Source organism: Salvelinus namaycush, chromosome 12, assembly GCF_016432855.1.
Source record: "Salvelinus namaycush isolate Seneca chromosome 12, SaNama_1.0, whole genome shotgun sequence".
NCBI lineage: Eukaryota > Metazoa > Chordata > Actinopteri > Salmoniformes > Salmonidae > Salvelinus > Salvelinus namaycush.
The window spans coordinates 50,910,827-50,938,483 of record NC_052318.1 but is presented as its reverse complement, the minus strand read 5'-3'; the positions used below and the strand labels follow the sequence as shown (position 1 = coordinate 50,938,483).

At 42.2% G+C, this 27,657-nt stretch overlaps 1 protein-coding gene across 2 annotated transcripts in view; it reads left to right on the top strand.

Annotated features, from left to right (window-relative positions):
* LOC120057398 (transcription initiation factor TFIID subunit 6-like) overlaps positions 1-27,657 on the top strand; it is a 50,983-nt gene that overhangs the window by 20,420 nt on the left and 2,906 nt on the right. For both annotated transcript variants that reach the window (XM_039006007.1, XM_039006008.1), the window contains exons 2-13: positions 22-182; positions 386-472; positions 2,321-2,474; positions 2,734-2,790; positions 4,456-4,572; positions 7,580-7,701; positions 10,519-10,596; positions 24,201-24,302; positions 24,586-24,768; positions 24,944-25,018; positions 26,945-27,070; positions 27,377-27,550. In XM_039006007.1, the coding sequence (XP_038861935.1) occupies positions 27-182; positions 386-472; positions 2,321-2,474; positions 2,734-2,790; positions 4,456-4,572; positions 7,580-7,701; positions 10,519-10,596; positions 24,201-24,302; positions 24,586-24,768; positions 24,944-25,018; positions 26,945-27,070; positions 27,377-27,550 (1,431 nt within the window). In that variant the 5' untranslated portion in view covers positions 22-26. The remainder of the gene's footprint in view (positions 1-21; positions 183-385; positions 473-2,320; positions 2,475-2,733; positions 2,791-4,455; positions 4,573-7,579; positions 7,702-10,518; positions 10,597-24,200; positions 24,303-24,585; positions 24,769-24,943; positions 25,019-26,944; positions 27,071-27,376; positions 27,551-27,657) is intronic.

Genomic DNA, 27,657 nt, shown 5'->3' with positions numbered 1-27,657 from the left:
GCTATCTCTCTTATCCAACAGCCACCATGGCTGAGGAGCGGAGGCCGAAGCAGTGCACTGTGGTTCTGCCCACGGAGTCAATGAAGGCCATGGCAGAGTCCATAGGAGTGGGGCAGCTACAGGAGGAGAGCTGTGCCGCCCTAAGCGAGGAGGTCAGCTACAGAATAAAGGAGATCGCCCAGGTAAGAACAGGGCCGTGTTCCGTAGGGCACACAGTAGCAAAATGATTTGCAACAGAGAATGATAAACGGTGATCTTATTGGACGACTCATTCTGACATGTCGCACCTCAGTTCATATCAATACCAATGAACACAGGGTAATTGTGTTATGAAATGTGATCCTTTGCTCATATCTTCTGTTTTCCCCCTCCCTTTGTCTTCCAGGACGCGTTGAAGTTTATGCACCACGGAAAGAGATGTAAACTGACGACCAGCGACATAGATCACGCTCTTAAACTGAAGAATGTAGAGGTGAGGGGGACTATACTACGCCATCATGGAGAAATGGTTCTTTCTTTGAAGAACTTTTTGCAGGACCTCAATGAAGTACAGTATATAGGCTATATTGAAAGGAGCATTTCAGGTTTAATTTGCATAAGCAGACTTGTCAATTTAATGATATCAATCAATTGGTGGTATACTGTGCCTTTGGAAAACATTCAGACCCCCTTGACTTTTTCCACATTTTGTTACGTTACAGCCTTATTCTAAAATGGATAAAAAAAATAAAAAAAATGGTCAGCAATCTACACACAATACCCCATAATGCGAAAACAGTTTTTTAAACGTTTTTGCAAAAAACAACAGATAACATATTTACATCAGTATTCAGACACTTTGCTATGAGACACGTAATTGAGGTCAAGTGCATCTTGTTTCCATTGATCATCCTTGAGCTGTTTATACAACTTGATTGTAGTCCCCCTGTGGCAAATTCAATTGATTGGACATGATTTGGAAAGGCACACACCTGTCTATATAAGGTCCCACAGTTGACAGTGTATGTCAAAGCAAAAACCAAGCCATGAGGTCGAAGGAATTGTCTGTAGAGCTCCGAGACAGGATTGTGTCGAAGCACAGATCTGGGTCCCCAAGAACACAGTGGCCTCCATCATTCTTAAATGGAAAAAGTTTGGAACCACCAAGACTCTTCCTAGAGCTGGCTGCCCGGCCTGACTGAGCAATCTGAGGAAAAGGGCCTTGGTCAGCGATTGTCACTCTGACAGAGCTCTAGAGTGTCTCTGTGGAGATGGGACAATCTTCTAGAAGGACAACCATCTCTGCAGCACTCCACCAATCAGGCCTTTATGGTAGAGTGGCCAGACGGAAGCTACTCCTCAGTAAAAGGCACATGACAGCCCACTTGGAGTTTGCCAAAAGGCATTAAAGACCCTCAGACCATGAGAAACAAGATTCTTTAGTCTGATGAAACCAAGATTGAACTTTTTGGCCTGAATGCCAAGTGTCACGTCTGGGGGGAACCCGGCACCATCCCTTCGGTGAAGCATGGTGGTGGCAGCATCATGCTGTGGAGATGTTTTTCAGGGACTGGGAGATTAGTCAGGATCAAGGCAAAGATGAACGGAGCAAAGTACAGAGAGATCCTTGATGAAAACCTGCTCCAGAGCGCTCAGGACCTCAGACTGGGGTGAAGGTTCACCTTCCAACAGGACAATGACCTTAAGCACACAGCCAAGACAACGCAGGAGTGGCTTCGGGACAAGTCTCTGAATATCCTTGACTGGCCCAGCCAGAGCCCGGACTTGAACCCGATCGAACATCTCTGGAGAGACCTGAAAATACCTGTGCAGCATCGCTCCCCATCCATCCTGACAGAGCTTGATAGGATCTGCAGAGAAGAATGGATGAAAATCCCCAAATACATGTGTGCCAAGCTTGTAGCATCCTACCCAAGAAGACTCAAGGCTGTAATTGCTGCCAAAGGTGCTTCAACAAAGTACTGAGTAAAGAGTTTGAATTCTTACGTAAATGTGATATTTCATATATATATATTTTTTTTTATACATTTGCTTACATTTCTAAAAACCTGTTTTTGCTTTGTCATTATGGGGTATTGTGTGTCGATTGAGGGGAGGGGAAACGATTAAATACATTTTAGAATACATTTTTAACCTAACAAAATGTGGAAAAAGTCAAGGGGTCTGAATACTTTCCGAAGGCATTGTAGTTATTGATGGAAGTCACTACACTGGACCCTGCACCATTTCAGTTTGTCTGTATCTATACAGCCATCACAATATTAGTCATCCCAGTGCTTGGGTTCATAGCGGCCGCCTCTCTGTCCTCTCTCCTCCACAGCCTCTCTATGGCTTCCAGTCGCAGGAATTCATCCCGTTCCGCTTCGCCAGTGGAGGAGGGAGAGAGCTTCACTTCTACGAGGAGAATGAGGTGGACCTCAGTGACATCATCAACACACCCCTCCCTAGAGTCCCCCTTGACGTTTCTCTCAAAGGTATTATTATTGTGTTTTTTTGGGGGGGGGGGTTTATAAAAACGCAACTAATATAGATATATAGAGATATATATATATATATATATATCTCTCTCTCTCTATCTTAAACTATTTCAAAGGTATACCTTTACTGATGTTGATTGCATTGAGTAAGAAGATTCACGTGTACTGTGTTATCTACACGTCCTATGACAGTTTTTGATGTTGTTGATCATACAAGCTCTTGTAACTCTCCTCTCTCTTGTTTTCTGTTCCTCAGCTCACTGGTTAAGTATTGAAGGTGTCCAGCCTGCTATACCAGAGAACCCACCCCCAGGTGAGACGTCTGTTTGTCTGTCTGTGTTTGTCTATGTCCGTCTTTCTCTATCATCTACTTGAGAAAAGCAGCATAATTCTTCAAACAACCACATTTGCAGTATGTGTATATTTACACTATGTATACAGTGCCTTCGGAAAGTATTCAGACCCCTTGACTTTTTCCACATTTTGTTAAGGTACAGCCTTATTCTAAAATGGATTAAATAATTTAAAAAATCCTCGGCAATCTACACACAATACTCCATAATGAAAAGTGAAAACATATATATATTTTTTGCAAATGTATTACCAATAAAAAACAGAAATACCTTATTTACATAAGTATTCAGACCCATTTGAAATTGAGCTCAGGTGCATCCTGTTTTCATTGATCATCCTTGAGATGTTTCTACAACTTGATTGGAGTCCACCTGTAGTACATTCAATGGATTGGACATGCTTTGGAAAGGCACACACGTCTTTATATGGTCCCACAGTCGATAGTGCATGTCAGCAAAAACCAAGCCATGAGGTCGAAGGAATTGTCTGTAGAGCTCCGAGACCGGATTGTGTCGAAGCACAGATCTGGGGAAGGGTACCAAAAAATGTCTTCAGCATTGAAGGTCCCCAAGAACACAGTGGTCTCCATCATTCTTAAATGGAAAAAGTTTGGAACCACCAAGACTCTACCTAGAGCTGGCTGCCCGGCCTGACTGAGCAATCGGGGGAGAAGGGCCTTGTTCAGGGAGGTGACAAAGAACCCAATGGTCACTCTGACAGAGCTCTAGAGTTCCTCTGTGGAGATGGGAGAAGAACAACCATCTCTGCAGCACTCCACCAATCAGGTCTTTATGGTAGTTTGGCAAGACGGAAGCCACTCCTCAGTAAAAGGCACATGACAGCCCGCTTGGAGTTTGCCAAAAGGCACCTAAAGGACTCAGACCATGCGAAACAAGATTCTCTGGTCTGATGAAACCAAGATGTAACTTTTTTGGCCTGAATGCCAAGTTTCACGTCTGGAGGAAACCTTGCATCATCCCTACGGGCTACGGGGAAGCATGGTGGTGGCAGCATCATGCTGTGGAGATGTTTTCAGGGACTGGGAGACTAGTCAGGATCAAGGCAAAGATGAACGGAGCAAAGTACAGAGAGATCCTTGATGAAAACCTGCTCCAGAGCACTCAGGACCTCAGACTGGGGTGAAGGGTCACTTTCCAACAGGACAACGACCCTAAGCACACAGCCAAGACAACACAGGAATGGCTGAATGTTCTTGAGTGGCCCAGCCAGAGCCCGGACTTGAACTCGATCGAACATCTCTGGAGAGACCTGAAAATAGCTGTGCAGCGACGCTCCCCATCCAACCAGACAGAGCTTGAGAGGATCTGCAGAGAATAATGGGAAAGAATCCCCAAATACTGGTGTGCCAAGCTTGTAGCGTCATACCCAAGAAGACTCGAGGCTGTAATCGCTGCCAAAGGTGCTTGAACAAAGGACTGAGTAAAGAGTCTGAATACTTTGTCATTATGGGGTATTGTGTTTAGATTGATGAGGGGAAAAAACAATTTCATCCATTTTAGAATAAGGCTGTAACGTAACAAAATATGGAAAAAGTGAAGGGGTCTGAATGCTTTCCGAATGCACTGTATACCATCACCCTTCTGTCCCCTTCTCTTTCCCTCAGCCCCCAAAGAGCAGCAGAAGACTGAATCTACAGAGCCTCTCAAAGCGGTCAAGCCTGGTCAGGAGGAGGAGGGCTCCATCCAGAAGGGCCAGGGAGCTACATCTGCAGAGGCTAAAGGTCAGTGTATTCTCTGTTTGTAATGTCTACTGTCTCTCTATCCGTCTGTCTGTGTGTCGGTACTGTATGCCATCTTAAAATTGTACGTGCACAAGTAGAGTTGGATTATTTGCTCTAAAATATGAAATAGAGATTTATTTAATTTTATGTGTGGGACAAAACAAACCACATCGATGACATTCAAGATATTCTTCAGTATTTAAACGCATTCTTCAAGTGGCAATCAGCATTTTAAACAATAACAAAGTGTGCTCCCCGTTATGGTTAGGTGATGTCAACCTTTGTCCTATCGTGATTATGTACTCATAAAGTGTTGTGATATATACGATGGTATCGCCCCCTATTGGCCAACCTCAAACATAAAAATAATGATACAAAAACACAGTTGGGCTGAAACCACCGGTAGGCTATAGTACGAAATTGTATGCTACATCTGGACGAATCATGATGGAGGATAATGTTGTTGAAAGCTTGCCAGAGGCTAAGTACAGACAAATATTTTCTCATATTCCTTTCTGGTGGGGCGTCATTATAGAAGTGTGTGTGTGTGTGTGTGTGTGTGTGTGTGTGTGTGTGTGTGTGTGTGTGTGTGTGTGTGTGTGTGTGTGTGTGTGTGTGTGTGTGTGTGTGTGTGTGTGTGTGTCGCAACTGATGAGGAACGGGCTGTCTTACCGTACGTTAATTCATTTATAAATCATGGTCTTCAGAACTGGATAATAATTGCTTTGTCTCATCCTACTCTCTTAATAGGCTGTTTGTTCTGTCTCCCATAAAGCTGTGATTGAGAATAGCCTATAGACTTCGACTTTCATTCTTGTTCTTTTTGAAAACGGCAACTTTAGGGCAACCGTATTAGAATATTTGGGAAATAGGCTACTATTCACAACTTGAATTTGTCTTAAAGCTTGTATGATAGACCTAGTAGGAGGATAGGTTATTGGCCATTTGGTTTTCAACCTCAAATGGAGAGATTTGTCCGCCTCGCACGGATCATAGATTTTTTATAAGCTTAAACTAGATTGTTCTGTACGCCATTGATATTGTTTGTTCTGTCTCATTATTAGTCCCCTGGCTACCTTACGTTTTTAGCCTATTCAAACAACTTTTTGAGATGGACTCCAGCCACCCTAGTCATAGACTGTTCTCTCTGCTACCGCAGGGCAAGCGGTACTGGAGCGCCAAGTCTAGGTCCAAAAGACTTCTTAACAGCTTCTACCCCCAAGCCATAAGACTCCTAAACAGCTAATAAAATGGATACCCAGACTATTTGCACCCCCCCCCCCCCCCCGCCCCGCCCCGCCCCTTATTTTATGCTGCTGCTATTCTGTCTTTACTATCTATGCATAGTCACTAACTCTACCTACATGTACATATTACCTCTACTAACCGGTGCCCCCGCACATTGACTCTGTACCGGTACTCCTTGTATATAGCCTCGCTATTGTTATTTTACTGCTTTTCTTTAATTATTTGTTACTGTTATTATTTACTTAACCAACAATGCAATTAAGAAAAATTAAGGGCTTGTAAGTAAGCATTTCACTGTAAGGTCTACCTACACCTGTTGTATTTGGCGCATGTGACAAATGAAATTTGATTTGATATGGATGCATGACCATCTAAGATATCAACATTTTAACCATGTTTTGAGGCTATTATACAGTGTTTTATTTTTTACATTTACATTTGGACTTTAGCACGTATAGCTTGTTAGCACATAGGGCGCACCAATAGTCAGTATGCGTTACATCTGTGCTGGTTGCCATCTCGTTAGTGGGAAGGTGTTTCACCTGTGCTGGCCCAGGTGCTATTTAAGAGTGGCTGGCCAAGTGCTCCAGTGGTTTTAATAGATGCAGAGGGTTAATACCTTTAGTTGGCTCTCCCTATTTTGATTTCTAGACCAACAATCCTTGAACTGATTTCCCCGATTTCATTTTGCTCCACCTTTGTGGTTTGCTTCCTGGTGTAGGTTTTTCTTTTGTTTGCCTCTTCTTGGGCAAATTTAGTGTGCGCTCATGGTGGGTGTCTATTAAGTTGCTGTTGGTAGTCAACTTTCAGTGGACACTATTGTGAATTTTTCAGTACATATGTGGCAATTATTTATTTCAGAAGGAGCCAGCAAAACTAGTGCATTCTATATGTGCTCTGGGTCATTAGACACCATTAGACATGCACCTGTCTGGGGGTTGGACACGACTGGTTATTCCTGTAACTGTGTTATGGCCTACTATGTACTGTTGCTGTGGTTACACATCTTGGGTCTTTTCCAGAACAAGGGTGTCCCTTTCAGAGGAGTTAGCAGGATGACATGTATGGTTATTCCTGTAGAGTGCCAAGGTCTGTTACTATGGTCCTACATGCATGAACCTGGCTTAAGGCGAGTGCAGGTCTATTTGTGTCTATTTCTGTGGCTCTACGGGTTCCATGTCCTAATATGAAGGCAATATGATAACGGTGGCTAAATGCCAGAGGTGATGAGCCATTAAGAGGAGTTACTATGAGTGTGACATAAGGAGGACAAATGTATAAGTAGTCTGTGCCAAGACTGGAAGGCAGTTGTATTCATGAACCAGCTCGGCTTTTGTTATGAAGTAATAAAACGTCTATTTGAACTCACAGGCTTTGTGAAATATGATTGACCGAATATTTCCACGACAACACTGCCATGAGTGTCTTTCAGAACCCCTCCTAATACCCCACCTGTTTTGGATGTTGGTCAGTGACTCTTTGTTAGTTCCCCTATCTGTTTGAGCGACTTGGGTTTCTTGTTGGGGAACGTAACAGGGTTCTGATGGGGTACAACAGTTGAACTAAGCTCATGAGGCATTTCTAAGTTGTACCCATTGATTCTTGAAGAATATATATCATTAACTTATAAGTCCAACAATTGATGTAGCAGCTGCAGACAGCCCCATTTTTAAGGAAAAGCAATTCCTATTTACCGTAATAAACGTTTGTTTGCATCTCTCTCTCTTTCCCTGTGTGTTTTTCTACCCCTCATTCCCAGGTAAGAAGGATGGTCTGATGAGGATGAAGCCTCGCAGTACTCACGAGCTCTCAGTGGAACAGCAGCTCTACTACAAGGAGATCACGGAGGCCTGCGTCGGGTCCTGTGAGGCCAAGAGAGCTGTGAGTCAACTGTTTATCGAGTGTGCATTTGTGTGTGTATGTGCGCGTGCGTGCAAGAAAGAGTTGTGCGCATGTGTCGCCTCCAAAGTGATTGGCACACTTGATAAAGATGAGCAAAAGACTGTGAAATAAACAATACAAATAGAATAGCTACATCACATGGCTTAATTAGTGGATTTGGCTATTTCAGACACACTTGTTGCTGACAGGTGTATAAAATTGAGCACACAGCCATTGCAATCTCCATAGGAAAACATTGGCAGTAGAATGGCCCATATTGAAGAGCTCGGTCACTTTCAACGTGCCACATTCATAGGACGCCAGCTTTCCAACAAGTCAATTGGTCAAATTTCTGCCCTGCTAGACTAGAGGTTCCCTGGTCAACTGTAAGTGCTGTTATTGTGAAGTGGACAGGTCTAGGAGCAACAACGGCTCAGCCGCGAATTGGTAGGCCACACAAGCTCACAGAACTGGACTGCCAAGTGCTGAAGCGAGTAGCGTGTAAATATTCTGTCCTCGGTTGCAACACTCACTACAGAGTTCCAAACTACCTCTGGAAGCAACTTCAGCACAAGAACTGTTCGTCAGGAGCTTCATGAAATGGGTTTCCATGGCCGAGCAGCCGCACACAAGCCTAAGATCACCATGCGCAATGCCAAGCGTCGGTTGACGCCACTGGACTCTGGAGCAGTGGAAACACTTTCACTGGAATGATGAATCACGCTTTACCATCTGGCAGTCCGACGGATGAATCTGGGATTGGCGGATGCCAGGAGAACGCTACCTGCCCGAATGCATAGTGCCAACTGTAAAGTTTGGTGTAGGAGGAATAATGGTCTGGGGCTGTTTTTCATGGTTCGGGCTAGGCCCCTTAGTTCCAGTGAAGGGAAATCTTAACACTACAGCATACAATAACATTCTAGACGATTCTGTGCTTCCAACTTTGTGGCAACAGTTAAGGGAAGGACCTTTCCAGTTTCAGAATGACAATGCCCCCGTGCACGAAGCGAGGTCCATGCAGAAATGATTTGTCGAAATTGGTGTGGAAGAACTTGACTGGCCCTGACCTCAACTCCATCGAACACCTTTGGAATGAATTGGAACGCGGACTGCGAATCAGGCCTAATCGCCCAACATCCGTGCCCAACCTCACTTATGCTCTTGTGGCTGAATGGAAGCAAGTCCCCGCAGTGTCAGAATGAAAAAAAACAAAAGCAATGTATTTGGTTCAAAGTGCCTCCACTCTTCTGAGAAGGCTTTCCACTAGATGTTTCAACATCCAGAAGAGTGGAGGCTGTTATAGCAGCAAAGGGGGGACCAACTCCATTTTAATGCCCATGCTTTTGGAATGAGATGTTTGAGCACCCATGTTGGACTGTGTCTACATACTTTTGGGCATGCAGTGTACCTCTCCCCATCTTCACAACTTTGCAATACAGTCTGCTACCATTCTCAATAGTCTCCCAACCAGGTTTTCTATACCTGGTGGCTTATCATTATTGATGGATAACAACCGTTTTTCCGCTTCTTCCACACAAACTAGACCAAATTCAAAACGGCAATCCTTCTCTTTCATTAGTAGATCTTCAGTCCAAAAATATGATGGTTCACCATTCAAATCAAGTCAAAATCAAATTTTTGGTCACATGCAGATGTTAATGCGAGTGTAGCGAAATGCTTGTGCTTCCAGTTCCGACCATGCAGTAATATCTAACAATTTCACAACAACTGCCTTATACACACAAGTGTAAAGGATTGAAGAAGAATATGTACATATAAATATATGGATGAGCGATGGCCGAACGGCATAGGCAGATGCAGTAGATGGTATAGAGTACAGTATATACATATGAGATGAGTAATGTAGGGTATGTAAACATTATATAAAGTGTCATTGTTTAAAGTGACTAGTGATACATTTATTACATCCAATTTTTAATTATTAAAGTGGCTAGAGATTTGAGTCAGTATGTTGGCAGCAGCCACTTAATGTTAGTGATGGCCTTGAGATTGAAAAACAGCTTCTGTCTCTGTCCCAGCTTTGATGCACCTGTACTGACCTCGCCTTCTGGATGATAGCGGGTTGAACAGGCAGTGGCTCGGGTGGTTGTTGTCCTTGATGATCATTTTGGCCTTCCTGTGACATCGGGTGGTCACCACGCTGTCCGTGTGGGTGGATCATTTCAGTTTGTCCATGATGTGTACACCGAGGAACTTAACTTTCCACCTTCACTACTGTCCCGTCGATGTGGATAGGGGGCTGCTCCCTCTGCTGTTTCCTGAAGTCCACGATCATCTCCTTTGTTTTGTTGACATTGAGTGTGAGGTTATTTTCCTGACACCACACTCCGAGGGCCCTCACCTCCTCCCTGTAGGCCGTCTCGTCGTTGTTGGTAATAATTCCTACCACTGTTGTGTCGTCTGCAAACTTGATGATTGAGTTGGAGGCGTGCATGGCCACGCAGTCATGGGTGAACAAGGGAGTACAGGAGAGGGCTGAGAACGCACCCTTGTGGGGCCCCAGTGTTGAGGATCAGCGGTGTGGAGATGTTTTTTCCTACCCTCACCACCTGGGGGCGGCCCGTCAGGAAGTCCAGGACCCAGTTGCACAGGGCGGGGTCGAGAACCAGGGTCAGAGTTTGGAGGGTACTATCAAGCTGCCAGTTGAGGACTTGTGAGGCGTCTGTTTCTCAAACTAGACACTCTAACCCAAACTTTTGGAACGGTAGTGTATGTGTGTGTGCGTGCGTGTGTGGTTTTCTTATTTTCGCATCACGTCATCTCTCTGACCCAGTATGCGTCTCTTCTCTCCTTCAGGAGGCTCTACAGAGTATCGCCACAGACCCCGGGCTCTACCAGATGCTTCCCAGATTCAGCACTTTTATTTCTGAAGGGGTGAGCTGTTTTTCCTGTCAATTACTCTCACCCAGGGCTCTAAGGTGCAACCAATTTGGTCGCATATGAAACAAAGTATTTAGCTGTGCAACCAGGAGTTTTATTTTGGGAGCACTTTTGTGACTAGGAGAAGAATCTCCCAGATAAAAGTGGTTTTAATGATAAGGCCACTGTCGTGTCTTTGTCATCATTAAAGGTGAAGACTGTTATTTTATCAAATCAATTCTCTGTAATTATTATTACGTGATTAAACTAATCGTGTAAATTTAATTAACTAGGATGTCGGGGCACCACGGAAAATCTTCAGATTCCAAAGTTATAATTTTCTGAATATAACTCTTCAGATATTTTAATATCTGATCAATTAGTCTTCTATTAATTAATTATTCTTTACATTACGTCAGTCTTATTTCAAACGTTGTAGAATTCTTGGTTATCTGCACGAACCCAGCCTAAACCATGAATCCTCCATAACCTATATAAATAGGCCCATGTGCACCCTGATATTGAGGGTGCGCCATGCGGCCGTGCCTAATGGGGAAAGGGGGTGCGCCATGCGGCCGTGCCTAACGATGAAAGGGGGGGATGGAGCCGGTCGGGCGCAACCCAGGCGACATGGAGATGCGGGGATCCGAGATCGGGCTAGAGCCAAAGCCACCCTCCCAAACCTCCTGGCCCAGAACCCCTTGCCGAGGGAAGGGAGAAGTGGAGGGCGTGGGCCCCCTACCCTACCCAGTCCTCAGAGTCATAGATACTCCCGCCGTTTACCCGTGTTTTATTGGTCTGTTTTGCTTGATGGCCCTCCAATCTGCAACCGTTTTCTACAGTTATGTGCTCCCTTTCTTGAAGTGTATCTTATTTGGGCTTATAGATCGAGTCAATCCTTCATCAGATGAACCGCAATATGTCGGCTAAAGCGATTTAATTAATGAATGCATTTGAAAGTTTTTAATATTGTGATAGTGAAGAGCAAAATTCCTCTCAAGAGAATTAACATTACAGTTACACCAACTGGTAGGTTAATCACACAATTGTACAAAATGGTAAGAGAACTGGTGAAGAAAGTTACCCCTCTACATGCACATTTCTTTACCGGAATCTCTAAATGGAAATACTGGCAGATTCATAAAATGTCCTTTGACAGTAGTAGATCTAATTACATTTAGAGGATTCTAAACTCATATCTAAGGTGCTTTTATACAATTATAATGCAGGGTTAAAAAAAAAAAATGTTTTAAAAGGTTTCTGTTTACTAAGTAGTCTTGCTTGTCTCAGCAGCGCGAAACGGTGCTGAAATAGTTGACCACACGCGGGTAGTCTATTGCTTGTTGGGGGGGATTTTCACACGGTAGCCAGGCTATTAAACTAATTGTTGGATAACAGATCAGAACTCCTTAACACGCGTTACTGTATGTGTTTCGATATTCTCTCGCTCTCTCTCTCACGCACTTGCTGTCTTGACCTCTGAATGCTCGGCTATGAAAAGCCAACTGACATTTGCTCCTACACTCTAAAAAGAAAAGGTTCCTGGAGTATCCTATAGGGGATCTTCAAATTGAAACTGTGGGGGAACTCCTATAAGTTCTTCGATGAACCCTTGAAAAAAGGTTATTCAAAGAACCACTTATAATGGTTCCTTGAAGAACCTTTTTGGGGTTATTTTTTTTTAACTCCCTGTCCACCCTCCCTTAAAAATAATAACAATATTGACAATTATTGATTTAAATAATTCATTGTTTATTTAGTTGCACCACAAATGTGAATTAATATTTACCAAACAAAACGCATTACAAAATTTCACCATTTCTGCAGACATGTCAGACCATAATAAATACATTTACTTTGTATAGTGCTTTTCATTACAATTTCCAGCAAGACTATTCAAGCTATCGACTCACTGATGGTTGAAGATGATGGGCGATCGGCAAAGGCCATCTGGAATCTGCTGGCATCACGGAACAACATCAACATCGCTCTAATCACAGTCAGAAGACAGTTGAAGGAACTTGAGTGGACTTATGGAAAGGCTCTGTAAGACATATTTTATATAAACTCAGCAAAAAAAGAAACATCCTCTCACTGTCAACTGAGTTTATTTTCAGCATTTTTAACTTGTGTAAATATTTGTATGAACATAACAAGATTAAACAACTGAGGCATAAACTGAACAAGTTCCACAAACATGTGACTAACAGAAATTGAATAATGTGTCCCTGAACAAAGGAGGGGTCAAAATCAAAAGTAACAGTCCGTATCTGGTGTGGCCACCAGCTGCATTAAGTACTCCAATGCAGCTCCTCCTCATGGACTGCACTAGATTTGCCAGTTCTTGCTGTGAGATGTTACCCCACTCTTCCACCAAGGCACCTGCAAGTTTCCAGACATTTCTGGGGGGAATGGCCCTAGCCCTCACACTCTGATCCAACAGGTCCCAGACGAGCTCAAAGGGATTGAGATCCAGGCTCTTCGCTGGCCATGGCAGAACACTGACATTCTTGTCTTGCAGGAAATCACGCACAGAACGAGCAGTATGGCATTGTCATGCTGGAGGGTCATGTCAGGATGAGCCTGCAGGAAGGGTACCCCATGAGGGAGGAGGATGTCTTCCCTGTAACGCACAGCGTTGAGATTGCCTGCAATGACAACAAGCTCAGTCCGATGATGCTGTGATACACCGCCCCAGAACATGACGGACCCTCCACCTCCAAATCGATCCCGCTCCAGAGCACAGGCCTCGGTGTAACGTTCATTCCTTCAACGATAAACGCGAATCCGACCATCACCCCTGGTGAGACAAAACCGCAACTCGTCAGTGAAGAGCACTTTTTGCCAGTCCTGTCTGGTCCAGCGACGGTGGGTTTGTGCCCATAGGCGACGTTGTTGCCAGTGATGTCTGGTGAGGACCTGCCTAACAACAGGGCTACAAGCCCTCAGTCCAGCCTCTCTCAACCTATTGGGGACAGTCCGAGTACTGATGGAGGGATTGTGGGTTCCTGGTGTAACTCGGGCAGTTGTTGCCATCCTGTACCTGTCCCGCAGGTGTGATGTTCGGATGTACCGATCCTGTGCAGGTGTTGTTACACGTGGTCTGCCACTGCGAGGGCGATCAGCTGTCCGTCCTGTTTCCCTGTAGCGCTGTCTTAGGCATCTCACAGTACGGACATTGCAATTTATTGCCCTGGCCACATCTACAGTCCTCATGCCTCCTTGCAGCATGCCTAAGGCATGTTCACGCAGATGAGCAGGGACCCTGGGCTTCTTTCTTTTGGTGTTTTTCAGAGTCAGTAGAAAGGCCTCTTTAGTGTCCTAAGTTTTCATAACTGTGACCTTAATTGCCTACCGTCTGTAAGCTGTTAGTGTCTTAACAACCGTTCCACAGGTGCATGTCATTAATTGTTTATGGTTCATTGGACAAGGATGGGAACCAGTGTTTAAACCCTTTACAATGAAGATCTGTGAAGTTATTTGGATTTTTACAAATGATCTTTGAAAGACAGGATCCTGAAAAGGGGCCGTTTCTTTTTTTGCTGCATTTATATATTTATTTATTATTTAACCTTTATTTAACTAGGCAAGTCAGTTAAGAACAAATTCTTATTTACAACATAAAGATGTTGATGAAGAAGCAACATTTGCCTCGGGATCCATCTCGGTTCAGTTTCAAGTCTGGTGGTTACAGTCCTAACACACTGCTGCCCATGTTTGCATTGCAAATGAGGGCATAAACTGGGTCAAGACGCCAGCAGAATAAGTAGACCTTTATGTAGTAAAATAAATAAAAAGACCTACAACACCTACGATAGACCTACAGTATATCTAAAACATATATTTTTCATCTCTTCATGTAGGTCTCCTGATTTAAGCCCAATCGAACTTGTTTGGCATCAACTGAAAACATAACTCCGTAATGATACAATTCTCCCCCTACCCTCCTTGGCAAGAGTCTTTTGTCCTGCTAATAGCCCATTATGGGTGGATGGATGATTTATTTATTTATTCTCTGACTGGAAACGTTGTTTGCAGAGTTCACGATCTCATTTTCAAGTCCTTGTTTAAAAAATAACTATCTTTTTGAGATTATTTCGTTTTCCAAAAAAACTAAAGTGAGAGGTTGTAATCTGAATAAAGGGATGAAGGCCATTCTTGAACATGGGGTGAGACAATAGGCCCTTTTTAATTTTGGCTGGCTTGCCATTCCAAATCAAATTGAATATTTTTTCCTCATATCTTTTAAACAGGTCGCTCTCCACCTGACTCTCCACCAATGCCGCCTGGCAATCAACCAAAAACACAGCATCTACAGTGGTATTCCATTTCCAGCGAGACTATTCAAGCCATCGACTCCCTGATGGTTGAAGATGATGAGCGATCGGAAAAGGCATTCTGGGATCTTTTGTATGACTAACGCCTTTAGTGAGAAGGTCTAACGCTTTAATATTTAATCATTTCTGCCCTCCGAATTCATATAAATAGGCCCATGCGCATCTTCATCAGATGAACCGCAACATGTCAGCTAAAGTGATCTAATTCATGAATTCATAAAATCATGTGCGTGCAGGACAGAGGAATAGCAATTCTTACACTATTGTTCTAAATTCAATCACCTTCTTCATCCTCATTATTCAGCTCATCGAAATTCCAATTTGAAGTCGTGCACAATTATCAGTTTCTATTTGGTTTATATCGCCCATTGAAGCAGTGACACAGGGTACCATACTAAACCACAAATGACCTCTGAATCCTGCTGCATAATCTCAATTGTTTTTGTTGAGCAACCACTGTACATTAATGTGGATGCTACCATGATTACAGATAGTCTTGAATGAGTCATGTAGAATAGTAGTGAAGACATCAAAGCTATGAAATAACACATGGAATCATGTAGTAACCAAAAAAGTGTTAAACAAATCAAAATATATTTTAGATTTGAGATTCTTCAAAGTAGCCACCCTTTACGTTGATGACAGCTTTACACACTCTTGGCATTCTCTCAACCAGCTTCACCTGGAATGCTTTCCCAGCGTTCTTGAAGGAGTTCCCACATATGCTGAGCACATGTTGGCTGCTTTTTCTTCACTCTGCAGTCCAACTCATCCCAAACCATCTCAATTTGGTTGAGGTGGGTGATTGTGGAGGCCAGGTCATCTGATGCAGCACTCCATCACTCTCCTTGGTCAAATAGCCCTTACACAACCTGGAGGTGTGTTTTGGGTCATTGTCCTGTTAAAAACAAACGATAGTTCCACTAAGCGCAAACCAGATGGGATGGTGTATCGCTGCAGAATGCTGTAGTAACCATGCTGGTTATGTGCCTTGAATTCTAAATAAATAACAGACAGTGTCACCAGCAAAGCACCATCACACCACCTCCTCCATGCTTCACGGTGGGAACCACATAGACACGGCGGTTGGAACCAAAAATCTCAAATTTGGACTCATCAGATCAAAGGACAGATTTCCACCGTTCTAATGTCCATTCCTCGTGTTTCTTGGCCCAAGCAAGTCCCTTCTTTATGTTGGTATCCTTTAGTAGTGGTTTCTTTGCAGCAATTCGACCATGAAGGACTTCTGAACAGTTGATGTTGAGGTGTGTCTGTTACTTGAATTCTGTGAAGTATTTATTTGGGCTGCAATGTCTGAGGCTGGTAACTCTAATGAACGTATCCTCAGCAGTGGTAACTCTCGGTTTTCCTTTCCTGTGGCGTTCCTCATGAGAGAGTTTCATCATAGAGCCTGATGGTTTTTGCGACTGCACCTGAAATGTTCCGGATTGACTGACCTTCATGTCTTGAAGTAATGGACTGTCATTTCTTTTTGCTTATTTGAGCTGTTCTTGCCATAATATGGACTTGGTCTTTTATCAAATAGGGCTATATTCTGTATACCATCCCTATCTTGTCACAACACAACTGATCGGCTCAAAGGCATTAAAAAAAAAATAACTTAGGCACACCTATTAATTGAAATTCATTCCAGATGATTACCTCATGAAGCTGGTTGAGAGAATGCCAAGTGTGCAAAGCTGTCATCACGGCAAAATGTGGCTACTTTGAAGAAAAATATTTTTTGATTTGTTTAAACACTTTTTTTGGTTACTACATGATTCCATATGTGTTATTTCATAGTTTTGATGTCTTCACTATTTTTCTACAACGTAGAAATTAGTTAAAAAAAATAAATAGAAAAACCCTGGAATGTGTACAGTCGTGGCCAAAAGTTTTGAGAATGACACATTAATTTCCACAAAGTTTGCTGCTTCAGTGTCTTTAGATATTTTTGTCAGATATTACTATGGAATACTGAAGTATAATTACAAGCATTTCATAAGTGTCAAAGGCTTTTATTGACAATTACATGAAGTTGATGCAAAGAGTCAATATTTGCAGTGTTGACCCTTCTTTTTCAAGACCTCTGCAATCCGCCCTGGCATGCTGTCAATTAACTTCTGGGCCACATCCTGACTGAAGGCAGACCATTCTTGCAATATCAATGCTTGGAGTTTGTCAGAATTTGTGGGTTTTTGTTTGTCCACCCGCCTCTTGAGGATTGACCACAAGTTCTCAATGGGATTAAGGTCTGGGGAGTTTCCTGGCCATGGACCCAAAATATCGATGTTTTGTTCCCCGAGCCACTTAGTTATCACTTTTGCCTTATGGCAAGGTGCTCCATCATGCTGGAAAAGGCATTGTTCGTCACCAAACTGTTCCTGGATGGTTGGGAGAAGTTGCTCTCGGAGGATGTGTTATACCATTCTTTATTCATGGCTGTGTTCTTAGGCAAAATTGTGAGTGAGCCCCCACTCCCTTGGCTGAGAAGCAACTCCACACATGAATGGTCTCAGGATGCTTTACTGTTGGCATGACACAGGACTGATGGTAGCGCTCACCTTATCTTCTCCGGACAAGCTTTTTTTCCGGATGCCCCAAACAATCAGAAAGAGGATTCATCAGAGAAAATGACTTTACCCCAGTCCTCAGCAGTCCAATCCTTATACCTTTTGCAGAATATCAGTCTGTCCATGATGTTTTTCCTGGAGAGAAGTGGCTTCTTGCTGCCCTTCTTGACACCAGGCCATCCTCTAAAAGTCTTCACCTCACTGTGCGTGCAGATGCAGTCACACCTGCCTGCTGCCATTCCTGAGCAAGCTCTGGTGGTGCCCCAATCCCGCAGCTGAATCAACTTTAGGAGACGGTCCTGGCGCTTGCTGGACTTTCTTGGGCGCCCTTTAGCCTTCTTCACAACAATTGAACCGCTCTCTTTGAAGTTCTTGATGATGCGATAAATGGTTGATTTAGGTGCAATCTTACTGGCAGCAATATCCTTGCCTGTGAAGCCCTTTTTGTGCAAAGCAATGACTGCACGTGTTTCCTTGCAGATAACCATGTTTGACAGAGGAAGAACAATGATTCCAAGCACCACCCTCCTTTTGGAGCTTCCAGTCTGTTATTCGAACTCAATCAGCATGACAGAGTGATCTCCAGCCTTGTCCTCGTCAACACTCACACCTGTGTTAACAAGAGAATCACTGACATGTCAGCTGGTCCTTTTGTGGCAGGGCTGAAATGCAGTCAAAATGTTTTTGGGGATTCAGTTCATTTGCATGGCAAAGAGGGACTTTGCAATTTATCTGATCACTCTTCATAACATTCTGGAGTATATGCAAATTGCCATCATACAAACTGAGGCAGCAGACTTTGTGAAAATTAATATTTGTGTCATTCTCAAAACTTTTGGCCACGACTGGTACTGTACTTTTAAAAAAGCAAGCGTAATATTGACACTGGGATGCTGCTCTCGGATCTCATGTCCTGTCATAGAGTAAGACACCCACCCAAAGTAGAATACCTCTTAGGCAACTGTATGAAACGTGATCAACCCTCAGTCTGGAGACCTACTGGGTGCGCAAGCTTTTGATCAAGCAATGCTCAACACATCAGAGACACTTTATCAAGATCCGGTGAGCAGCTCATTTCTAAAATGTGACCCGTTTCAGAAAACTAGGCGTATGTCGCAAGTCACAACATTTTTTAAATGTGTTGCGTATTAAAACTTAACAAAAATCTCCAGTATGCAAGTATCTATTTCAATAGAACATCACTGCAACAACTGTTTCAGATCACTCCCCTCTAAGTGTACCAGAGTGCAGAATAACTGATGAATTTACGAATACTCAACACCGGTTGAATATGGTTGAATATGTCAACACCGGTTGAATATGTCAGTAAAGTCGTCAAAATAGCGTAATTAAATTGTTGCCAGGAGCACAGTTACAGTCACCAACGCTCTGGATAACATAAACGGCCTAGCCAGCTCTGTTAGGGCGAGTAAAATGGTCAGAGTTTGGGTGGGGGCTAAAGCTTAAGATGCGTCTTATGGCATTGCACACGGTCAGTGTGAACCAGAGTGACTTGACACAAAAACAGTGGGCCAAGCAAGCTGTACGTACAAAACAGAAATGACACAGGACGTCTTATTTAATGAAAGGGGTTGCAGTCTGCCGTGAAGCTTTCATCCATGTATACGGGTAAGAGTCTAGTTACAGTTTGATATTATACATGTCTAATTTTGTCAAAGTTGTTTTCATTGCAAGTTAAAGCTTGCTGTTACCTAGCTAGCTGAAGTTCGATGGCTGGCTTGCTAGCTAACAGTGAACCTATTTGGCTAGCTATGAAAATCGGTTTGTATTGCTATTACTCTATTGTTTGGGATGATAGTTCAATGTTTAGCTAGCTAACATTACATGTCTACTGTTAAAGGAAAGTCCCCAAGTTAAAGCTTGCTGTTAGCTAGCTAACGTTAGCTGAGGTTAGATAGTTGGCTTGCTAGCTAACATTAAACATGCGTGTATGAACTGTGTGTAACGTTAGTGATGTTGGACTGGATGATGATACGGTGCTGGTGGAAAGCTATGACTGGCAACAACACCTGACTCTGTACTTTTTGAGAAGATCAGGGAGTTTTGCGACGAAGAGGCTATGGACATCACATGCCCTGCACCAAAGTCAAGGGCAGGACAGAAACAGGCTCTCCGAAAAGGCCTAAAACGTTCCCTTGTTCATGCGTGGTTCTGACGGACCAGTCATCAGCACTATCTGCAGTGCCTCTATTCAAATGACTCTCCCCTAACATACACACCATACGTTGCTGTTACTATTTTTCTTTTTTATCCTGCTGCCCAGCCACTTTTCCCCTGATTGTATGCATATAACTACCTCATCTATCACTGATATTGTTCTTGTACATACTGTATAATGTTATTTATATTGACACTTTCTATTTCTGATATTGCTACTATGCAAGTAACCATTTGGCTGTACCGTTTACAGCTTCTGCAGAGACCCATCCACTTAGCAAGACATTGATATATACAATTAATATTGATATGTGTGGTCATAACATGATTTTGTGACATACCACAATATCAAGTGTCCACCACATAAATATATTGCGCATGCATCTGTTTATGTACTGTTTGTGTGCACCTCACTCAGGTTTCAACTCAGGTTGCATGGCCTTAACTTGTGTATGGAATACTATGTGATAAGTGTGTAACAGTATATAAAGTATGCTAATGTACTGGTGTGAAGGCATTTGGGTAGTGGTGTAAAGTACTTCAGTAAAAATACTTTATAGTACTAGTTAAGAATTTTGGGGGGGGGGGTATCTGTACATTACTATTTATAGTTTTGGCAACTTTTACTTCACTACATTCTGAATTAAAAGAATGTACTTTTTACTCCACTCCAATTTTCCCTGACACCCAAAAGTACTTGTTGTCCAATTCACACACTTATCAAGAGAACATCCCTGGTCATCCCTACTGCATTTGATCTGGCAGACTCACTAAACACAAATGCTTCATTTGTAAATTATGTCTGAGTGTTGGATTGTGCCCCTGGCTATCCGTCAATAAAAAAATCGGGCCGTCTGGTTTAAAATATAAGGAATTTGAAATGATTTATATTTTTACTTTTGATACTTAAGTACATTTTAGCAATTCCATTTACTTTTGTTATTTAAGTATTTTTTTTTAACCAAATACTTTTACTCAAGTAGTATTTTACTGGGTGACTTTTACTTTTACTCCAGTCATTTTCTACTAAGGCATCTTTACATTTACTCAAGTATGGCAATTTAGTACTTTTTCCACCACTGGATGTGGCTGGGGGTTATAGCATTTCTTTCACATGACCCATCAATTTAGACCAGTGTGTCTGGGTAAGCGTCATCTAATATTTAGAAAATATTTTTATCTGGACACTTTCTGTTTCACCTGGAATTTTTCCTTATTGTAGGCTACTACTTTTACCACTTTTAGTCTTAATCTTTACCACACTACTCACTGTTTAGCACATGACCTCACATGTGAATCCTTAACGAGATGGGTGGGGCTGGCTTAAGAGGGTGTGAACAATGGAGAATGGGTGTAGACAAAGGAGTGCTCTCCAGTAGGTACCAAAATATTCAAAGGCCCTTTTCTCAAAAGTGAGTTTACAAGTTTATCAACTTCAAAAGCAGAAATACTTTCCCATTGTTCCTCAAAAGTGCAGTGTATAATATACCATTTTGTAGCTCTGAGTCTCTACTTTTTACCAATGTAAAAAAAAAAAACACTTCAAATTTTGCTACAGAAGACCGAATTCAGTGAGTCACAAATGTGGTTTGTTAGAGGGGGACAGAAATTAAAGCCTGCACACCCATTAGATCTCATGAGGGATGGTTGACCACCCTTGATGTAAAACACTGCAACATTACAAACAAATACGTTTTATGCCTTTTGAAATAATTCACTCATTCAATATATCAAACGGCTATGGTAGGCTACAAGTCATTTTATTCAGCTGAAGCAAGCCCACAAATGTTGTTCATGAAAATGTACCTTTTCTAGTTTAGTCATATTTATCTTAGCTACCTTATAGGTGTTTACTTTGCAGGCTGATAGGCATCTATTGAGTTGCAATGTCCCATACATTGGATGCCCAAATCAACTGTAAGTATCTACAAAACAAGTTTTGAAGCCACATAATCCAAAAGAAAGGCTACCTCTAATCTTTTTTACTAAAATGAATGTTCACGATTCACTATTTTGATTCACATGATTTGATTCATCACAATTGAACTGAATACCAACTAATACAATGGCAAAGTAAATAGTTTGTTTCGTTGAAAATAATAGTTTAATTATATGAATCGTTTGAAAAATGTAAATTAACTTTATGGCCTTGTTTGCGAGTGTCGGTGATGTATTTTTTGGGACATGAGATGACAAACATGAATAGCCTACATGCTAATAATAGCTCAACAGTTAACTAGAAGATAAAATATATGTTTGAATCTATCATACCCCCCCAGAAAAAAATGCTATGTCTTGGGGGTATGATATAAAATGCTAACCTCCCCTGTTATTGTAATGGTGAGAGGTTAGCATGTCTTGGGGGTATGATAAAAAATGCTAACCTCCCCTGTTATTGTAATGGTGAGATGTTAGCATGTCTTGGGGGTATGATAAAAAAAATGCTAACCTCCCCTGTTATTGTAATGGTGAGATGTTAGCATGTCTTGGGGGTATGATAAAAATGCTAACCTCCCCTGTTATTGTAATGGTGAGATGTTAGCATGTCTTGGGGGTATGGTATAAAATGCTAACCTCCCCTGTTATTTTAATGGTGAGATGTTAGCATGTCTTGGGGGTATGATAAAAATGCTAACCTCCCCTGTTATTGTAATGGTGAGATGTTAGCATGTCTTGGGGGTATGGTATAAAATGCTAACCTCCCCTGTTATTTTAATGGTGAGAGGTTAGCATGTCTTGGGGATATGATAAAAAATGCTAACCTCCCCTGTTATTGTAATGGTGAGATGTTAGCATGTCTTGGGGGTATGGTATAAAATGCTAACCTCCCCTGTTATTTTAATGGTGAGAGGTTAGCATGTCTCGGGGGTATGATAAAAAATGCTAATCTCCCCTGTTATTGTAATGGTGAGATATTAGCATGTCTTGGGGGTATGATATTTGTGCATTTAACTTTCTCACTCATCATTGTTCAGGATTCATTCAGCGGTATCCGTAATAATGGTAGCATCCACATTAATGCAGAAGTGTTTAGAAACATATTCTATTCTTATTTACAATAAAGGTGACTTCAAAATGACACTATATTATTTGCCATGAATTTCTATTGGGCACAAAGTCATCTGAAACGCAACCAAAACAAACAGCAAATGCAGCCAACAAGTTTGTAGTCACAAGCTTGATGTAGTCATTGCGTGCTAGAAATATGGGACCAAATACAAAACGTTTGACTACATCAAATCAAATTTTATTGATCACATACACGTGTTTAGCAGATGTTATTGCGGGTGTAGCGAAATGTTTGTAAGTTAATTTGTCACAATACTTTTGGTCCCCTAAAATTGGGGGACTATGTGCAACAGTGCTGTAATTTCTAAACGGTTCGCCAAATATGGATGAAAATAATCTCACATTAAAGCTTGACGGTCTGTACTTTAACCTCATAGTCATTGTATAATTTCAAATCCAAAGTGCTGGAGAACAGAGCCAAAACCCCCCAAAAATGTGTCACTGACCCAATACTTTTGGAACTCATTGTATATGATCTTAAACATATCCACAGATATTTTGCCACGACTTCCGAGTAAAAAGCAATTCCAAAGTAAATGTAAAACCTTCTCTAGTCGTTCATTACAGAAGGTAAAACATCAGTCTTTAAAAAAAGAAATTAAGATAATGTTTAGTAGAGTAGCACTTAATTTATATAAAACCTCTATAATCTTATTAGTTCTTAAACTTCTGATTAATATTTCTTTAAAAGGCCATTCCAGAAAGATACTTTATGACATATGGGACTGAAACATATTTAAATAATTGTTGTTAAAAACAGTAGGAGAGAAACATATCTTGCCCACTGGTGAGTCAGCTGGATCAAGAGATGGTAAAGAAGCGGGCGTAGATCTGGCCACATCCTTAAAAAGTACAATAAGTCCAGAGGGGATTGCATCAATAATGATCGTAGCAATGAATGACCGATCTCTTGCATTTCATCATCACAAACCTGACATTTTTAAAGAGACAGTGTACAATTTTCAATGTAATGCATCCCAATAGGAAAATGTAGAAACCTAATATTTCACAAATGACTTTTTATTTATTTATAATAAACGTGTCTTAAGTGTTACATATTAGTTTCTAGAGCACAACATGTGCTTCAAAAGTAGCTGGAATTTATATAGGCTTTATCTCAGTCAAAAAAACATTTTCTGGTGCTCCTAACTTTAAGTTATCAGTGAGAATGTTTTATTTAGCCCTGCTCTCACCTGCCATCTACCCTCCTATATCCTGTTCTGCTGGGTTGTGTTCATTAGGGCACGCAATATAAAAGGTTACATTACATTCAATACATTCTTTTCAACAAAAACCTCAAATATTGTTACCAACTAGTGCCTCCTTGTTTCAATACGTCTTTATTCTGCTTGGTATCTAATGAATACAATCCTGGTGATGCTGAGGTGTCTCGGTGCAGTCGGGATCATGACCCCGTGACCTCTAACTAGTTTTTCTCTTACGTCTTTCTCTTGTCCCGTAGGTCCGTGTGAACGTGGTGCAGAACAACCTGGCCCTGCTCATCTACCTGATGAGGATGGTCAAGGCCCTCATGGACAACCCCACGCTCTACCTAGAGAAATATGTGAGAGCCGCCGCCATGACTCCGATTCTGTCAAATTCTAACACAGCTAAAAATCATACAAAGTCAACTGAAAATGAAATCAAAACGCATTAAACCGAACTATGACGCAGATCAATATTACACACAAACTGAAAACCAAATCCTAATATCATCCTAATTAATCATATATAATCATATAATCATAATACACTTTATAGAGTATTTCAATACAGACAGTTCTCAACTCAGTGCTGATCATAACACATTAATGTGTCCCTCTCTTGGTTCCCTGGTCGTGGTCTAGCTGCACGAGTTGATCCCAGCGGTGGTGACGTGTATAGTGAGTAAGCAGCTGTGTTTGCGGCCTGACGTGGACAACCACTGGGCTCTGAGGGACTTCGCTGCCCGTCTGATGGCCCAGAGCTGTAAGACCTTCAGCACCACCACCAACAACATCCAGTCACGCATCACCAAGACCTTCACCAAGGTATGTGGAGGTGCATCCGATTGATCAACTTCTACTTATAAGGGTGTGTGTGTGTGACTTTTGAAAAAAAAAAGAAATGAACACCATTTCATTAAACATATAATACTGGGATTGAGACAATAAGTGGTGGTATTATTATTAGCCATGAACATCACCTTCCATCTCTTTCTCTCAGAGCTGGTTGGATGACAAGACTCAGTGGACGACACGCTACGGCTGTATCGCTGGACTGTCTGAACTAGGACCTGACGTGAGTTGTGCCTTTTGTCTCTTGCACACTTGAAGAAATGTTCTCACCCCATAGTGTGTTCTCTCTCTTTCTCTCTCTTCAATTCAAAGTGCCTTATTGGCATGGGAAACATGCAAAAGTATGTAGACACCCTTTCAAATTACCGGATTTGTCTATTTCAGCCTGACGGGTGTATAAAATCGAGCCCACAGCCATGCAATCTCCATAGATAGACATTGGCAGTTGAATGGCATTACTTAAGAGCTCAGTGACTTTCAACGTGGCACCGTCATAGGAGGCCACCTTTCCAACAAGTCAGCTTGTCAAATTTCTGCCCTGCTAGAGCTGCCCTGGTCAACTGTAAGTGCTGTTATTGTGAAGTGGAAACATCTAGGAGAAACAATGGCTCAGTCGCGAAGTGGTAGGCCACACAAGCTCACAGAACGGGACCACCGAATGCTGAAGTGTGTAACACGATAAAATCGTCTTTCCTCGGTTGCAACACTCACTACCGAGTTCCAAACTACCTCTGGAAGCAACGTCAGCACAAGAACTGTTAGTCGGGAGCTTCCTGAAATGGGTTTCCATGGCCAAGCAGCCACACACAAGCCTAAGACCACCATGCGCAATGACAAGCGTCGGCTGGAGTGGTGTAAAGCTCGCCGCCATTGGACAGTAAACATTACAAATGTCATATTGTGGCTACATACACTGTTGTAACGATGTGCAAATAGTTAAAGTAAATAAATAAACATGTTCTTCACTGGTTGCCCTTTTCTTGTGGCAACAGGTCAGAAATCTTGCTGCTGTGGTATTTTTTTATTTAACCTTCATTTAACTAGGCAAGTCAGTTACGAACAAATTCTTATTTACAATGATGGCCGAGGAAGAGTGGGTTAACTGCCTTGTTCAGGGGCAGAACAACAGATTTTTACCTTGCTAGATCGAATCCCGAGCTGACAACCTTTCGGTTACTGGCCCAACGCTCGAACCACTAGGCTACCCTACCGCCCCATATTTCACCCAAATTGGATTTATTTTTTAATTCTTTGTGGGTCTTTGTAATCTGAGGGAAATATGTTTCTCGAATATGGTCATACATTTGGCAAAGGTTAGGAAGTGCAGCTCAGTTTCCACCTCATTTTGTGGGCAGTGTGCACATAGCCTGTCTTCTCTTGAGAGCCAGGTCTGCCTACGGCGGCCTCTCTCAATAGCAAGGCTATGCTCGCTGAGTCTGTACATAGTCAAAGCTTTCCTTAAGTTTGGGTCAGTCACAGTGGTCAGGTATCCTGCCAATGTGTACTCTCTATTTAGAACCAAATAGCATTCCAGTTTGCTCTGTTTTTTGGTAAATTCTTTCCAATGTGTCAAGTAATTATCTTTTTGTTTTCTCATGATTTGGTTAGGTCTAATTGTGTTGCTGTCCTGGGACTCTGTGGGGTCTGTTTGTGTTTGTGAACAGAGCCGCAGGACCAGCTTGCTTAGGGGACTCTTCTCCGGGTTCATCTCTGTAGGTGATGGCTTTGTTATGTAAGGTTTGGGAATCGCGTCGTTTTAGGTGGTTATAGAATTTAACGGCTCTTTTCTGGATTTTGATAATTAGCGGGTATCTGCCTAATTCTGCTCTGCATGCATTATTTGGTGTTTTACATTGTACACAGAGGATATTTTTACAGAATTCTGCATGCAAAGTCTCAATTTGGTGTTTGTCCCATTTTGTGAATTCTTGGTTGGTGTGCGGATCCCAGACCTCACAACCATAAAAGGCAGTGGGTTCTACAACTGATTCAAGTATTTTTAGCCAGATCCTAATCAGTTATAGAACCCATTGCCCTTTATGGTTGTGAGGTCTGGGATCCGCTCACCAACCAATAATTCACAAAATGGTATGTCGAATTTTATGTTCCCCTCTCTTTCTATCTACCTCCCTCTTCTCACTCTCTCCAGGTGATCAAGACGTTGATCCTGCCCAGGCTCACTGTAGAAGGAGCTCGTATCAAAGCAGTGTCTGATGGACCTGTTGTCTCCAACATTGATAAGATAGGAGCAGACCACGTCCAAAGCCTTTTACTGGTGAGGAGCCAAACGTATTGTTCTCTACTCATTATTGATAACTCAAATTGTAATACTCAATGCCTCTTTATGATTGAACATGTTTGTTTTATTCTCCATGTACCTGATTGTTAACACAAATAAGACCATAGACCACATACAGTATTATAGACACTTCTTCATACAGTACATTTAGGCCAGTTTCCCAGACACAGAGGAAACCTAGTTCTGGACATGCTTCTTAATCTGTGTCCGGGAAACTGGCCTTTTTTAAAGTCACATACCCATCTGTGAGAGATACTTGACTAATATCCTCTTCTCTCTCAGAAACACTGTGCCAGCGTCATCGCTAAAACCCGTCCCCTGCCTGACAACGTGGAGCAGTACCGGGCAGACTACGGTTACCTTGGGCCCATGCTGTGTTCTCATGTGGTCAAGGCCAGGGCCCAGGCAGCACTACAGGCCCAGCAGGTCAACAGAACCACACTTACCATCACACAGGTAGGGCACATGGACGTCAAATATCTATTGACCCGGCTTAGTGTTAGGTAAACATGACATTTTATGTAAATGTCGGTATAAAAAAATATGTAAATTCAGTCAGTTCA